The sequence below is a fragment of the Gossypium arboreum genome, chromosome 5 (genome assembly GCF_025698485.1).
Source record: "Gossypium arboreum isolate Shixiya-1 chromosome 5, ASM2569848v2, whole genome shotgun sequence".
In the NCBI taxonomy this organism is placed as follows: domain Eukaryota; kingdom Viridiplantae; phylum Streptophyta; class Magnoliopsida; order Malvales; family Malvaceae; genus Gossypium; species Gossypium arboreum.
In genome coordinates this window covers 7823583-7837402 of record NC_069074.1, presented here as the reverse complement: position 1 = coordinate 7837402, position 13820 = coordinate 7823583, and the positions used below count along the sequence as shown (strand labels likewise).

At 34.4% G+C, this 13820-nt stretch overlaps 2 protein-coding genes across 3 annotated transcripts; one reads left to right on the top strand and one right to left on the bottom strand.

The window, feature by feature from the left end:
* Positions 1 to 2365: 2365 nt before the first annotated feature.
* On the bottom strand, positions 2366 to 7802 carry LOC108453803 (vacuolar fusion protein MON1 homolog). Of its 2 annotated transcripts, none has more exons than XM_053028419.1 (15): positions 7589 to 7802; positions 7038 to 7512; positions 6712 to 6791; positions 6535 to 6606; positions 6362 to 6401; positions 5757 to 5858; positions 5459 to 5580; positions 4879 to 5011; positions 4675 to 4766; positions 4075 to 4156; positions 3888 to 3952; positions 3362 to 3661; positions 3174 to 3265; positions 2892 to 2956; positions 2366 to 2771 (listed from the first exon to the last, which is right to left on the bottom strand). In XM_053028419.1, the coding sequence occupies exons 2-15, from the start codon at positions 7476 to 7478 to the stop codon at positions 2676 to 2678; spliced, it is 1782 nt and encodes a 593-aa protein (XP_052884379.1). In that variant the 5' UTR covers positions 7479 to 7512; positions 7589 to 7802; the 3' UTR covers positions 2366 to 2675. The 2 variants fall into 2 exon arrangements, with proteins under 2 accessions (XP_052884379.1, XP_017607604.1); XM_017752115.2 differs by having other exon boundaries at positions 7038 to 7494; positions 7589 to 7801.
* Positions 7803 to 10537: 2735 nt separating this feature from the next.
* On the top strand, positions 10538 to 11329 carry LOC108453188 (60S ribosomal protein L12-3-like). The gene has a single exon (XM_017751145.2). It carries the CDS (start codon positions 10626 to 10628, stop codon positions 11124 to 11126), a length of 501 nt encoding a protein of 166 aa, XP_017606634.1. The 5' UTR covers positions 10538 to 10625; the 3' UTR covers positions 11127 to 11329.
* The last annotated feature ends 2491 nt before the right edge of the window (positions 11330 to 13820 follow it).

Below are 13820 nucleotides of genomic sequence, written 5' to 3'. Positions count from 1 at the left end.
AATAGATTTTTAGTGAAGAAATGTCAAAGCTGCTTAGAGGTAGAACAACGGAAGTTTTGAAGAATAAACTGTATTATTTTACTTAATTAAAAATTCTGGAATTTTTATGGTAAAATTTTTATTGAGTCTAGTTTCAAAAATAAAAAGTGGATCTTAAATTCGAGTTTATAAGAATACTATACTCAAAATCAAATGTTCATATATACATATAAACACATTTACACAAATGATTGGAATGGAGAGGGGAAGAGGAAAATAATTGAAGAATTATAATATTAAGAAATTGTTACAAATGATGGTTTTGCTAACATGTAAAGGAAATACAAATGTTTTATTGAAACATTAAGTCAGTTATTGATATAAAAGGAATTAAGGAGGTCTTATTTGATAAATTGATCGGTAAATATTAATAATAATAATGATATGTAGAGAAGATAAACTATTTTAGAGTAAATCATCTAATGGACTTATTTGTAAAAGGTTGATAATTGTGTTATTTTATAAATTTAGAATTAATGACATGATCATAAGGTTCATTACAAAATATCGTATGTTATAATGACTTTTGATAATATTCAAAATAAAGTTTTACTAAAAAATTCATTCGGTTTTAAGTTGTACATTGAAAATATGTTAAAAACATGTTATTGAGGTTAAAATATAATCAAAACAGATAATTGAACTTAGTCAAAAATTACTTTGACACTCAAATATGACATTATGACATTTCTACGTTCGACTTGGTAATCGGATAAGCTATAGGGAAATTACACGACCCGTTACCTATTTCACCGTTCCTACATTAAAAAGGGAAAAGACAACTGAAACATCGACTGACATTGTTTTAGAGATGTCCAAGCTGCCATGGCAGAGTCTTTTCTTCTTGATTGAAATAACTCATTTGCTAAAGATTGATAACCATTTTCTCGGAGTTTGACAAGAAATGAGTTTCATATAAGAGGAAATCTTTGACAACCCTAAATAACCGAACCAGAACGACCATTTTTATCCACATAAGAAAATTAAAAATAAAAATCGAAAAAACTTTTGCATCTTACATTATGTTTATTCTTTTTTCTGAGGTTTATTAAACTTTGGGTTTCATCAATAAATGCTCATACAACTACTTCAACAAATTTAGGTCTGCACGAGAGTGTAGAACAGTAGTGGGACTCTCAAAGGTTTCCCGTTAAAAGTTAACGGTGGTTTTTGAACTTCGGAGCGTGGTTTGGATCTTCCTAAAGGAAGCTTATGGCAGCTCCTCTGCGCCAGCTCTTGCCGCTCAGTCTTGTACACTTCGTCTCGCTGTTTTTTTTTAGGGGAGAGAGATGTACAAGACCCTACTGCAAGCTCCGATGAAGTAATGCAAGAAAATTTAAGAAGCACAAAACATAGTGCGAAGAAAACTTTGATTTTCTTTCGAAGTTCATTTCTCTTACTGCATCAGAAGAGAGGTGGATTAGTTGCGTTACTTGTAGATATATATGAATTCTCTCCTTCAGATTTATTTTGATTATAGTTATTAAATTACTTATTTAGCTTAGTCTTTATAAATTATAATAATTTATTCTTCTCGGAATTGTAACTTAAAAAAAAAAAAAGACAAACACGTCCTAGGTCATTTTCTTTCCAAAATGAACAAACATAACGGGGAAGCGAAGCCTAAAGGCCCAAAACTCACATAATAATAAATGCAATGCAAGGCATGGAGACAATTTTCTCATAGAAGGTCAGGCCAGGAGATAAATAGTAAAAATATTTATAGGTATAGAGACAGAATATTAGGCAGTTCTGAATTGTAGCAGAAAGTAGGTATTTACTTTACTGACCTTCAATAAATTCAATTGATAGAATGACCATTGCTTCACTAAAAACGTCTCTGGTTTTATGTCCACCTCCTCCATGAAGGAACCTTTTACATCTCTCTGACCATTCACCAGCTGTCTTTATTAACTTCAGGTACAAGGCGTAGTTCACCTTTTAAAACCAACCCCAGATATTATGATTTCAATTCCTAGCCACATTCGGAAGTGTAAGTCAAACCCACTTAGACTAGGTACATAGATAAGTAGCAGGAAACGTAAGGCGTAACTCCCAATTTTACCTACATCTGTTAGATGATGGATTCCTGCAAGACTTCAGCCTCGTCCAAAACCCAGGCATTTGGTTCACATGCTCCCAAGCTCACCTCAACAATAATGATGCAATAACTGTGATGCAGAAGTGCTAACATCCGTTGAAGCATTCTTAAATTTTTACATGACTGAAGATGGCACACCCTTACGATTTCCACGAGAAAGATGCAGAGCAAAAAAATTACAGAGGAACAGAAAATAAAGAATGGCTCAAACATGACAAAGTACTATAACAAAGTTGTCCTACAATAATGGTCAAGTAAAAAGCTACTTTTGTCACCTTTATTTATCATCCATACCGGAATAATACAAAATATGCCTCACTTCGAACAAAGTAAGGTACCGAATAATGTAGCATCTTCCTAGCACTTAAAAGTTTTATGGTATTGATGAAAAGGGAAAAAAGTCTTCAAAAGGTGAATGATACATTTGCTAGCTACCTATAGGTATCATGAACGTAGGAGGGCAAAAAACTACTATGATCGTGCAAACAAACAAAACTAGAATACATTCTGCATTAAATGATTGACTTGTTTGTTATCACCATGAAAAGGGGCTTGCTCCCTGCAAAAAAATCTCATTTTCCACATCTTTTACCCATTGACAAACTCGGTTGCAAGTCTTTATGGCTAGAGCCTGCATATAACATAAATGAATCATCAAAACTTCTTTATAGGAAATTATTTAGTGTGTATTTAAGTCAGGATTTGAACTTTGGACGCAATAAATGACTAAGATATATATTCTAAAACAAACCTTGTCTGCAAGTGGATCAAATGCCGCATAGAATTCAAAATCCTGTGTGACCCAGCAGAGTAAAACTGACAGAAAAATGTAATATATTAATCTATGAAGGCTGTAAAACAAAAGCTTGTGGAGTTGAGCAACTGTCGCCCACTAACCAGAGAACATTAAGAAAGCAAAAATCCCAATTGCAGAAAAGACATTCAAACAGCAAATTGAAAACAAAAATGTAACGAAGTTAACTTTTTCTCTAAATAGTTATAATTAATGTTAGAGAAAGGAAGAGAGAATTACCATAGTTTTCATCTCTTCTGAACTGAGTTTTATGGGGTCCAATTCCTTTATCATGCATGGAAGCATACACTCTCTGGTAAGCTCTATATAATCTGCACGAAAGAACCAATTATCCTACTAACCATAATGACTATGCACTCAGTTTGAAAGTAGTTCCGATTGAGTTGTTACAAGATTCAGACTTTTACCTTTTCTGCTGCTGGAGACTGTTAAGTGGTGGTGAGAACTCAGAGGACACATATTGATCCAGGTATATACTACGATAAATGAAATGCCAAAGTCCAGCAGGGCCACCAATGCCAATAAACGGTTCCCTAGGCCTCTCAGGAGATTCTGATGTAAGTGTTTGCTGGCCAAGATGAGGAGATGATCCAGATCGAGGCAATGGACCAACTGGCAAATCCTCAACACGCATTCCACCATCTATCATTGACCTTTGAACTTCACATAGAACATTGGACTTCAAGAGAACCACTTCTATGCGAATCCTATAAAATTTCAGTCAAACTTCTTGATGGTCTAGAACAGGAGAAAATGATACGTACAGAGCTGATCTGTACTTCCCCAGTAAGGCATAGGGATGACTTGATATGGCTATATTTCCATCTTGAAGATGGAAATAGGTCAGCCTAAAGATATGCAATCAATTGGTGTAGAAATTGAGAATGTTATACCTAAAGTTCACTATATCATGATCATATTAGGAACACTTACCTGCAATCTTTAAGGTGATAGAAAGCATCTGAACTAGTAGTAAGCAACATCAAGTATGTATTGACCTGTCACATGAAAGTCGTTTGTTACCCAGTGCTGTAGGCATGACCAACATAGAGCAAAAAGATGATAGAATTGCATGACGTAGAATTTACATAAAACTAATATGTCTGAAAGCATCACTCACATCAAAAAAATGCACATAAGCATACAAAAATGCCATAGGATTATATCTTGGTAAACAAATTGGTGAAAATGATTCTGCTGTCCTGCATAAACCATGTAGATCTCATAAGAACAAAAGGCCTGTGCAATCATCAATACAATTACAATACTAAGTCAGCTACGTCTTTACAGAAGAGAAAGAAAAAGAGAATAGAAGAAATGAAGAGAGGACAATGCAAAGAATCAGGACTCGATTGTTTTAAGTTCACAATTATCAAGATATTCATTCCTGCCTATCAATTGTAATATTGGGCTGTTAAGAACCTTTAACATGACCACAAAACAACAAAAGAACTAGCAAACATGTTAGGGAGACCCTTCAGTTAAGATGCAACGGTAATGAGGTTGTGCATTTGCCAAACAATGTTTGGCTAGAAATCCACATAAACCAACTAACCATCCAAGCCAAAAGGGTCACCATTACTGCTTCCCACTACCCTACTAAGGAGGACATTGCAAAGGAAGGTACCAGAACAGAACAATCATATCCCACATTTTCATGCTTTAGATTTGACCAAATAAAACAAGGATTAAATGAACTACTAATGTTATTTCTATGTACCTAAATGACTCTGATGATAACACAAAATTTGAAAGTAGCAACATATCGTCAGGATGAAGAGAGGCTTTTTGTGCACCAACAAGACTGATAACCTGAAATTGACCTTCAGTTTATTAAAATAAGCCGAGCAGTAAAAGTATTATTTTTTGGAGTTAAACCATTTCAGGGGAAAGGAAGAAAAAAAAGAGAATGAGAGAATTTTACCTTGTGTTTACACATTAGTATTGCAAATAGAACCCCAGAATCAGCAACATCTTGCAATATAGCACCTGCAGCTTGCCTTGTTGCAAAAGCAAGCGGAAGACAAGTGTATGCGTGAAGAAATGTAGCTGGGTTCCTGAAAGATGGGAAAAAAAAGATTTAGGAGGTACCATTCAGGTAAAATATGAAAGGAAGAATATAGTGACTCACATGTAATTAATAGAAGTAACAAAAATGTGAAAAAGCAAATACATATTATCCTTGTTCTGAATGCAGAGCCATGATATTCTACCAGGAAAATGTGACAAATTGTTAAAACAACCAGAACCAAGAATCTAGCAATTGACATAAAATAAGTAAAAAATCAAGTAGTTCATTTTCAAGGGTTAAGCAAGAAAGCAAAAGAAAGGAGTTAGCAGAGAGGGTGAGAAGAGGAGATATAACATCATTAGACATGCAAGAAAACCCCAATGAAATGCCCCAACTGATGGAGTGGATGAGGGAAGGGAAAACAAAGGGGTGGGGTGAATTGAGGAAAATCCAACATTATTAGACATGCAAGAAAAAACCCAATAAAACGCACCAACTGAACAAGTGGATGAGAGAAGAGAAAACAACATCTGTTCCTCCAAGCAAAGGTGTCATATCAAACTTCGGATTCTTCTCAAAGCACCTATTTATTGACTTTGTTAAGATAAGTATCATCTGCAACCATTTCATAAGCAAGCAAACGTTACAGTAATAAGTACTTTTGGGTTACTCCACAAGCAAATAATATAAAAAGGGGTCAAAAATGATAATGGGAAATTTGCAAGGCTCGAATAGGCAGTGGCAACCAAATTCATCTGTCTAGAAGTAGAGATTTGCAAGGGAGGAGATACCTGACCGTAAATAAGCTCCAATTGTCCTTTTAATGATTCAAAGGGCTCCTCTGTGCAGCTGATGCAAACTAAATAGATTGGTCCCTTCACAAGAAAGACCATCTAAACAAACAAATATGTCATTGCAGATCTTATTCAATTGATCAAAAAATAAGCTGGATTCCGTCAGAGTTAAAGTAATAAGAAATTAGTGGCAGTTTGTAAAAAGCTAAGCTTTATTGATGAGGTCAATAGGGAAATTTTTCATGTAAACGTGCCTATTTTAAACTAGCACCAAACATTCTGCTATCACATCAGTCACTTTTATTTTAAAAAAACAAATACTTAACATTAACGCGCCTTTCCAACTACCAACAATAATAATTTTGAAGATTTCCACCACACCTAATGAACTAAAATAATCAGATTAGATTGCAGCTTCTCAATGTTTATTTCTGAAGTATTCAGTATGCGAAAAGAAAATTCAAAGATCTACTTAAAAGCTCTATCACTAGTTCAAATGAAAGAAATGTAATAAAAACTTATTGTGGAGCTAAAAACTTAAAAAAAAAAAAAAAAAGGGATAACTTTCGTATCGTATAGAGAAATAGGAAATATAACAATACCTGGTGTTTCCCAGCCTTGACCAATTTGACACGATCTCCCCTGAAAAGCAATGAATGAAATAGTTAAATTCTTCCAAAGACTGAAATAAAATGGAGAAAGTAACCCAAATAATTGCATTCGATACAGCACGAATCTCCACTAAAAACCAAGTAAGCTAAATGCAGCCAAGTACCCATTCTCCACGAAGGAAATAATGGCTTGTAGTGTTGCCGAAAACCCAGCTAGCTTGTGCTCATCCCCGTATCTAGAAGTCAAATATACAAAATAGGATACATATAAGCAAGTAGTTCATGTTAAATTTCCACAATGCACCTTAGATTGCTGGCATTTTGAGGAACTAGTGACAAACCTGGAATATATTGGTTTGCCAGAATTACTCAAAATAAAGAAGTGCTTCTTCCTCTTTCTCCAAGATATTGAAGCATCATCCTGTACTTCCATTATAAATCCAACGTGACACGATATGGGAAGAATTTAAAATAACTTTTTTTTTTCTTTTCAAGTGAGTGATGCCCATGAAAGGCAAATAATCCTAATATTAAAACGGTAAAATTGTTATCGGAAAATCAGAACTTCATAAATATTCCTAACGGAATTCAGTTAATTTATACGCACGACAATGAATGAAGATTTGCGATAACTAAGAACAAGCTAAACCTAAATGAAATGGCTAACCTCATCGACGTGGCGTTTACTGGTAACCCAGGAGGAAGCCTGGGAATCGGAGACTCCTTCAAGGGAACCATCATTCCTCAGTTCCTGAATCTCATTATCGTCAATTTCACTCGCTTCATCGATCCTCGACGGGCTAGTGGCGCTGCTACTCCCTCTCCCACCAGCATATCCGCTACTGCTTGGACTCGAAGGCACTTCGTCGCCGAAAGTTTCCTGATCCTCCACCCGCAATCGATCGTCATCTTCAGCGCCGTTGTCGTTTCTATCGGGATTCAACAATCCATCGGCGATTTCGTTCCCGTTTCCACGATGATTACGTTCTAATTCGGTCGGTTCATTCAATGTCAAGAAATCGAATCGTTCATCGACCAGTTTGGGATCAGAATTAGGGTCAGCGAAGCCATCAGAGAAAGACGAAGATGAGCTAGAATCGTACGACATTATGATTTGGTTTACCCTGCCAAAATAAATGAAACTAAAGGAGTCTAGGGCTTTAGGATTTGGGGAAAAAGATTACGAGAGAAAGAGTTTATTTTAGTCAAGAAAACTACCACTAGTACGATAGCGCTTTCAACTCTACTGCTGCCTACCAGTCGTTTTGCTGCTGTTTTGTTTTGGTTAGTTTCTCTTTGGCCCTCTTCCTTTTTTTTTTTTTTTTTTCCTCTTTTGGCGGGGGATTGACTGGTTGGTGAGTCGAAGAAAATGTTCGTAACAACGAGGCGCAGGCGATTGGGCCCCATCTATGGCAAGTTCTAGGTAGATCGTAGATCTGATTATCTGAGTATTTGAATCGTTATTCGTGTAATTTGACACATCGTATTACATTTTTCTAAGATAGTAATTTAGATTTTGTTTTTCTTTTAAGTTTACAATGAGAATTTAAACGAATACATATATAACATTTACGAGTGCAAATAGTAATACATTAGAGTTAAAAGGAGTAACTAAAGTTGAGAATAATCTAAACTAATACTTATATTGATATAATTAAAATAATTATATTTTATACCGTAAAACATTTATTATTAAATACTTATAAATTGTAATATATATTTATTATTAAAATATTAATATAAATATTTTTCAGAATAATAAATAAAACTTAAATTTATTGTTGTCAAATTTTATTATTTAAATAAAATCATAATATTAAACAATTCATTAAAATAACTAATTGTACTATTAAATATAAATAATTAAATATATATCATTAAAATATTTAACATTATAATATTTGATATCGATATTTAAATATTTAAAAATAAAAATAAAGAATATTATTAATATAATGATATTAGGCTAGATTCAAATTATTTTTATATAAAAATAAAATAAATTATTTTCTAGAAAATGATTTAAATTCTTTAAAAATTAATATAATTTACAAAATAAAAATGAGCTTATTTTTCTTAATCGAGGTGTTTTCCATTTTCCATCAAACAAATATAAGAAAATGCATAAAATATTTTTCATAAATAATTTTCCATGAAATACAAGTTTTTAATGAACCGATAATTAATATGAAAAGTGATTTACATTTTGATATTAATTTTCTCTCCTCTTTTAGTGCTCCTTTCTCATGGTGTTGTATATTTTCTCCCATTTTAGTCATTATCTTCTTGTTCTTAAAACCTTCTCCTGACGTTACTTCAAGCCATGAAAGGTCCCTTGGACTTACCTCAATCTCCTCCTCACTTGTGTCAACTTTATTTCTTCGTTTCTGGACTAACTTCACTTGGACGTAGCCTTTGAGATTTGTGAATCCTTAATCTAATTGTTGGCAATCCATTGTTAGATCGACGAGTGTTTCCAACTGTGTCACTTCCTCATCGTTTTGAAGGTTTTCAGTCTTCGAATCTTTAATAGCTCTTGAATAATAGGACTAGGATTAAAAGGTTAGAGTTTCTTTGGGAGCTCTATGGTATAATTAACTATTTGATCGTTGAGTAGTCAGTCGCCACCCCAACTTGTTGCCCGTGTCATTCCATTCTTTAGTCACCGACCATTTTTCCAGCTTAATGAAGATCGTCTTTAAATTAATAATGTCTGGCATCGAGATAGGCCATTGCCTTCTGGGAAATAAGCTTTCTTAGTGATGTCAGACTTTTTGCTCGGCTTTAAACTATACCGTTTGCTCGAGCATGAAAACTAATTCACTTGAAGTTTTGCACATTTGTTATTTCAGGTTTGCAGTAACACTCTTACCATTATGAGAGCAACAATATATTGGTCGAAATATTGGCTCCTAGTCATTTGCACCAAGCTTATTAAAAGCTATCTCTTGTTCAAACGTTTGCTTTTGGTTCACTTGTACCAAGCTTGGCTTTTATTGCTTGCAAACCTCTCTTTCATATGAAGTTCTACATTGATTCCCACTGCCAAAATTTCTTCAACCCACTTGAATTTATTTCCTCGATGACATCCATAAACAGATTTATTATAGTGGAATCACATAGAATCCTTTTAAAATTAAATAAAAAAGATATAAAGAAACATCGATTCATCAATAATCATGTTACATAAGATTTTGATTGAAAAATGTGAATTTAGTTTTCAACCAATTCAATTGGTTTCAACATCAAATGAGATAAATTGATTGATTTTTAGATAAAAATAACGGATTCCCTAATTGATTTAACAATTTTTTAATCACGAACACAGTTTTTTAATCTCTAATGTGGCTCTATCAAACAACTACAATCTTCCTATTTATGCTTCTTAACTACAATAATTGATCTAAAAAGATTCCTATAGAATTTCACTATAATAAAACTCCACCTTAAATATTATTTGTTCCCTTAAAAAAATTTGTCACTCATTACTATATTATTAGAGTTTTTTAAAGCCTTTTAGTATACAATAATGACATTAAACTTCAATTAAATTCTAAATTGAGTGAAATCTTAACTCTAAACATAATTTAATAATTGACCTAAAAATTCTACAGAATTTCACTATAACAAAACTCTACCTTAAATATTATTTGTTCCTTAAAAAATTTGTCACTCATTACTATATTATTAGATTTTTTTAAAGCCTTTTAGTATACAATAATAACATTAAACTTCAATTAAATTTTAAATTGAGTAAAATCTAACTTTAAACATAATTTGTTTCTCCGTAGAAGAGATTTGAACTAAAAATTATCTTGAGAGTGAGTTTGAATGGAGGATGCATTTATTTATAGTTGGTATAAAAGACAATAATAACGATAAATTAAATATTATAACGATACTTTAATATAAGATAAAAATAAATTAAATGTATCATATCGCACCCAATACTCATCCAAATTCACATTTTAAAAATTTAACTTTTTACCGATGAATACAACCATGCTTAACAAATTTCACAAAACCTCCCTCCCCATCCTTACCTCCCTTTTTTGGTAATCAAAACATGAGTTGGTATTATATTTGTTGAAATTACGAAAGCACCCATCTACAGTTCTCGTGTTTCCTAACTTAATTAAAGGTTAAATCGGACATTAAACCGGAAAAACCCTAGATATATTATCTCAACTTTCAGTCTTTCATCTCTGGAAACCCTAGCACACGATTTCTCCTCCATCAAAGAAGAAGCCAAACAATGCCGCCTAAATTCGACCCAACCCAAGTCGTCGACGTCTTCGTCCGCGTCACCGGTGGTGAGGTCGGAGCAGCCAGTTCTCTCGCTCCAAAGATTGGTCCGTTGGGTCTCTCTCCCAAAAAGATCGGTGAAGACATCGCCAAAGAAACTGCCAAAGAATGGAAGGGTCTCCGCGTAACTGTCAAACTCACCGTCCAGAACCGTCAGGCGAAAGTCGCTGTGGTCCCGTCGGCGGCGGCTCTTGTAATCAAGGCGTTAAAGGAGCCAGAGAGGGATAGGAAAAAGACCAAGAACATCAAGCACAACGGGAACATTAACCTCGACGACGTCATCGAAATTGCTAAGGTAATGAGGCCGAGGTCGATGGCTAAGGATTTGAGAGGGACAGTGAAGGAGATTTTGGGAACGTGCGTCTCCGTTGGGTGTACTGTTGATGGAAAAGACCCTAAGGATCTGCAGCAGGAGATCGATGATGGAGATGTTGATGTTCCTTTGGAGTGAGAAAGCTTGTTCTTCTCGTTTTTTACGTCTATCCTCATGCTTGCCTCTTTTAGAAAAATGTTCAATATAAGGATTTTGAACAATTTGCTTATATTTAATTCAGAGGCTGTTTTAAAGTTTAATTTAGATGATTTTAACTATTATGGATTCTTTATATTGTTTTGTTTCATTTTATTTTTGGTTCTTATATTGATTATTTAAAATGCTAGTCTTGTGCTTGGTAAGTAAGACATGAATGGAAAACCCGTCGTTTGGTGAAGTGAATCGAAAATGCAAGTAAATGAATGGAAAATGTTCCATATTTCTTGAGTTTTAGTTGTTAAATGTTGAAGGAAGTCAATCAGATCGGTCTGCTGGTCAAATAATGTGTCATATTCCTAAGCTCATATTTTCATATTGAGATGTCTTTGAATGGTTGGTTTTGGCTGTTTTGGCTAAGAATTGTGTTTTGCGTGGTATGCTTCGAGGTCAGTTTTGTGGTGACCAATGAATGCTTAACCTGTTGGATCAGTTGGCTAGATTTGATTGTAGAACATAGAACAAGCATCTTGTGATGATGGTGCGTTTGATTGTAGAACATAGAACAAGCATCTTGTGATGATGGTGCGTAATGCATACTTTTTCTGCTGTCGCTTTGCAGCATAGTTTTTTCATTAAAGTTTAAGATTAGCCCATTCTTTTCTGATATTATGGGTAGCTATTGCACTTGTAGCGCTTTGCCAAAATCCTGCTTCATTGTTAAACTTTTTATGCATTTGTTTTTAATTTTCATATGATTTTTCTTGATTCATGTTGCATGTAGAAGGTGTGATGGATGCATTCAGTATACTAGCATATGGATACATGTATGTCCAAGGAAAGTCTCTCTCTTGTGTTATTGCTTAATTGAGAATTAGGCTCATTTGTTTCGAGTTGCTTCCTTCTTAGCTTTCTATTTATTCTGTTACTCTTGAATTGAATTACAATTGCAGCATTGTGCATAAGGTGTTTTGCAGCATTGTGCATAAGGTGTTTTCTGCCTCAAGCTTTCATGTAACGAGTTATAAGTTTTTTTCCAAAGAATTATTAACTTCAGAGTTTAAGGTATTTCATTATGGCTTGAGATTGTAGTTTAATTGTATAGTGCTTGTTATTGGAAGAACGATACTGTTGCTCAATTCGTGCTTAATCAGACTCGTGATTGTATGACCATAAATTGATATGTATGTTGCTGCTTTAATAGGAGAATGGTGGTATTTTTAAATAGATATTCAATGACTTGAAAATAGGTGAAAGCCTTGGGATAGAGTAGGATCTTTGGTTAACTTTCCCCATAGAACAAACTCCCTTTCTGCCTGCCGTTCCCTGTGTGTTTGTGTTCTGAGTGATTCAGAATGCGTGTTATCTTTTACTTGGACCTGGATCTCTGTTGGATATCTAAGCACTTGGTGTCAGGACACACACAAGGCTTTTTGCACTTAGATGGGTTTTTAGCTGAATATATCTCTGTGTGTTCCTCTTTCCACTTTCCATAGGTAGCTTCTAAATGTGTGGATCTTTCTTTGTCATCGTTATAATGTCAAAACAATGAAGTTCACTTTTAAAGGACAGGGGTGTTGTCTTTTCTTCAGAGTTTAAGGTGGTTCATTTTAGCATGGTTTTATAATTTAATCGTATAGTGCTTATTATAGGTAAGATGATATGAACTGTTCCTGTTACTTGATTCCGACTTAGCAGACTCTCATGATTGTATGATTCTTCTTTAAAACAGGAGAATGATGCTTTTTGTATGTTGATGTCCATTGACATGATGAAACTGGTTAAGGTATTGAACCTTGTAGGATCTTATGTTGAATTTGCCCATGGAATAACTCCCTTTCTACCACCTTTCCTTGTATGTTTGTTTTTGTATTGTGGGCCGTTCAGATGGCTTAGCAGCATTAACTTGGATCCGAAGATTTCCTTTAGCTAACTAATCTGTTGTCTTTGGGAATAACTGCAATCAATTGTTTATGACCATTCATTCTTTAACTGGTTAAGGCTTTTGCGATTTGCACTTTGTTGGATTATTAGCTGAATATTTCTCACTATATCTATTCTTAAAAGTCTTTCCCTATCCCCTTTCCCCTTTCTGTAGATAGGCATCTAAATGTGTAGATCTTTTTTGTCATTGCTTTAATGACAAACAAAGTTCACTTTTTGAAGGAAAGGGAAAGGGGTGGTGTTATTACTTGTTTAGATTCCTTCTACTGCCACTTGGCGCCGGGCTTTGGTTTCCCCTACAGCGTGGCTTGTTTTGGTGCACCGTTTCACCCCATTGTACTGTCATTTTCATGGTTGATATTTCCCTGACGCGGATTCTGTTGGAGGTGCCATGTATATTACCCGGCACCAACATTGGACAACTTTTGTTGCTTAGCTTAGATTGGTCTTTAGATTCTAAGGATCTCGTTGAACAACTTAGGTTCCAATAATGGAGCCTGACTGACAAATTTATGATACGTTTGAGAAAAAATATCTCCTTTCTCAAAACGTAAGTTGTCTCCTCACTTTATTAGCGTCCACGTGGGTGAGGTCCTTGCCGACAATTAATTATCTTCTATGACCATCTCCTACATGCTTTCAGTATATAATCCCGAACATTTTCAGCAAATCTTTCTGTGCAAAACTCAAAACAAAACCTGCAATTGCCATTGTGAATCGTGTTGTCTAAAC

Bases quoted from the DNA above. Each gene is read 5' to 3' on its own strand.
- LOC108453803 (XM_053028419.1), bottom strand. From the start codon at position 7,478: ATGTCGTACGATTCTAGCTCATCTTCGTCTTTCTCTGATGGCTTCGCT. The intron at 5,859-6,361 runs GTATTGTTATAT...TTGTTTGTTTAG, and splicing joins TCAAGGCTGGGAAACACCAG to ATGGTCTTTCTTGTGAAGGG. The intron at 4,767-4,878 runs GTAAAATTCTCT...GGTCAATTTCAG, and splicing joins TACTAATGTGTAAACACAAG to GTTATCAGTCTTGTTGGTGC.
- LOC108453188 (XM_017751145.2), top strand. From the start codon at position 10,626: ATGCCGCCTAAATTCGACCCAACCCAAGTCGTCGACGTCTTCGTCCGC.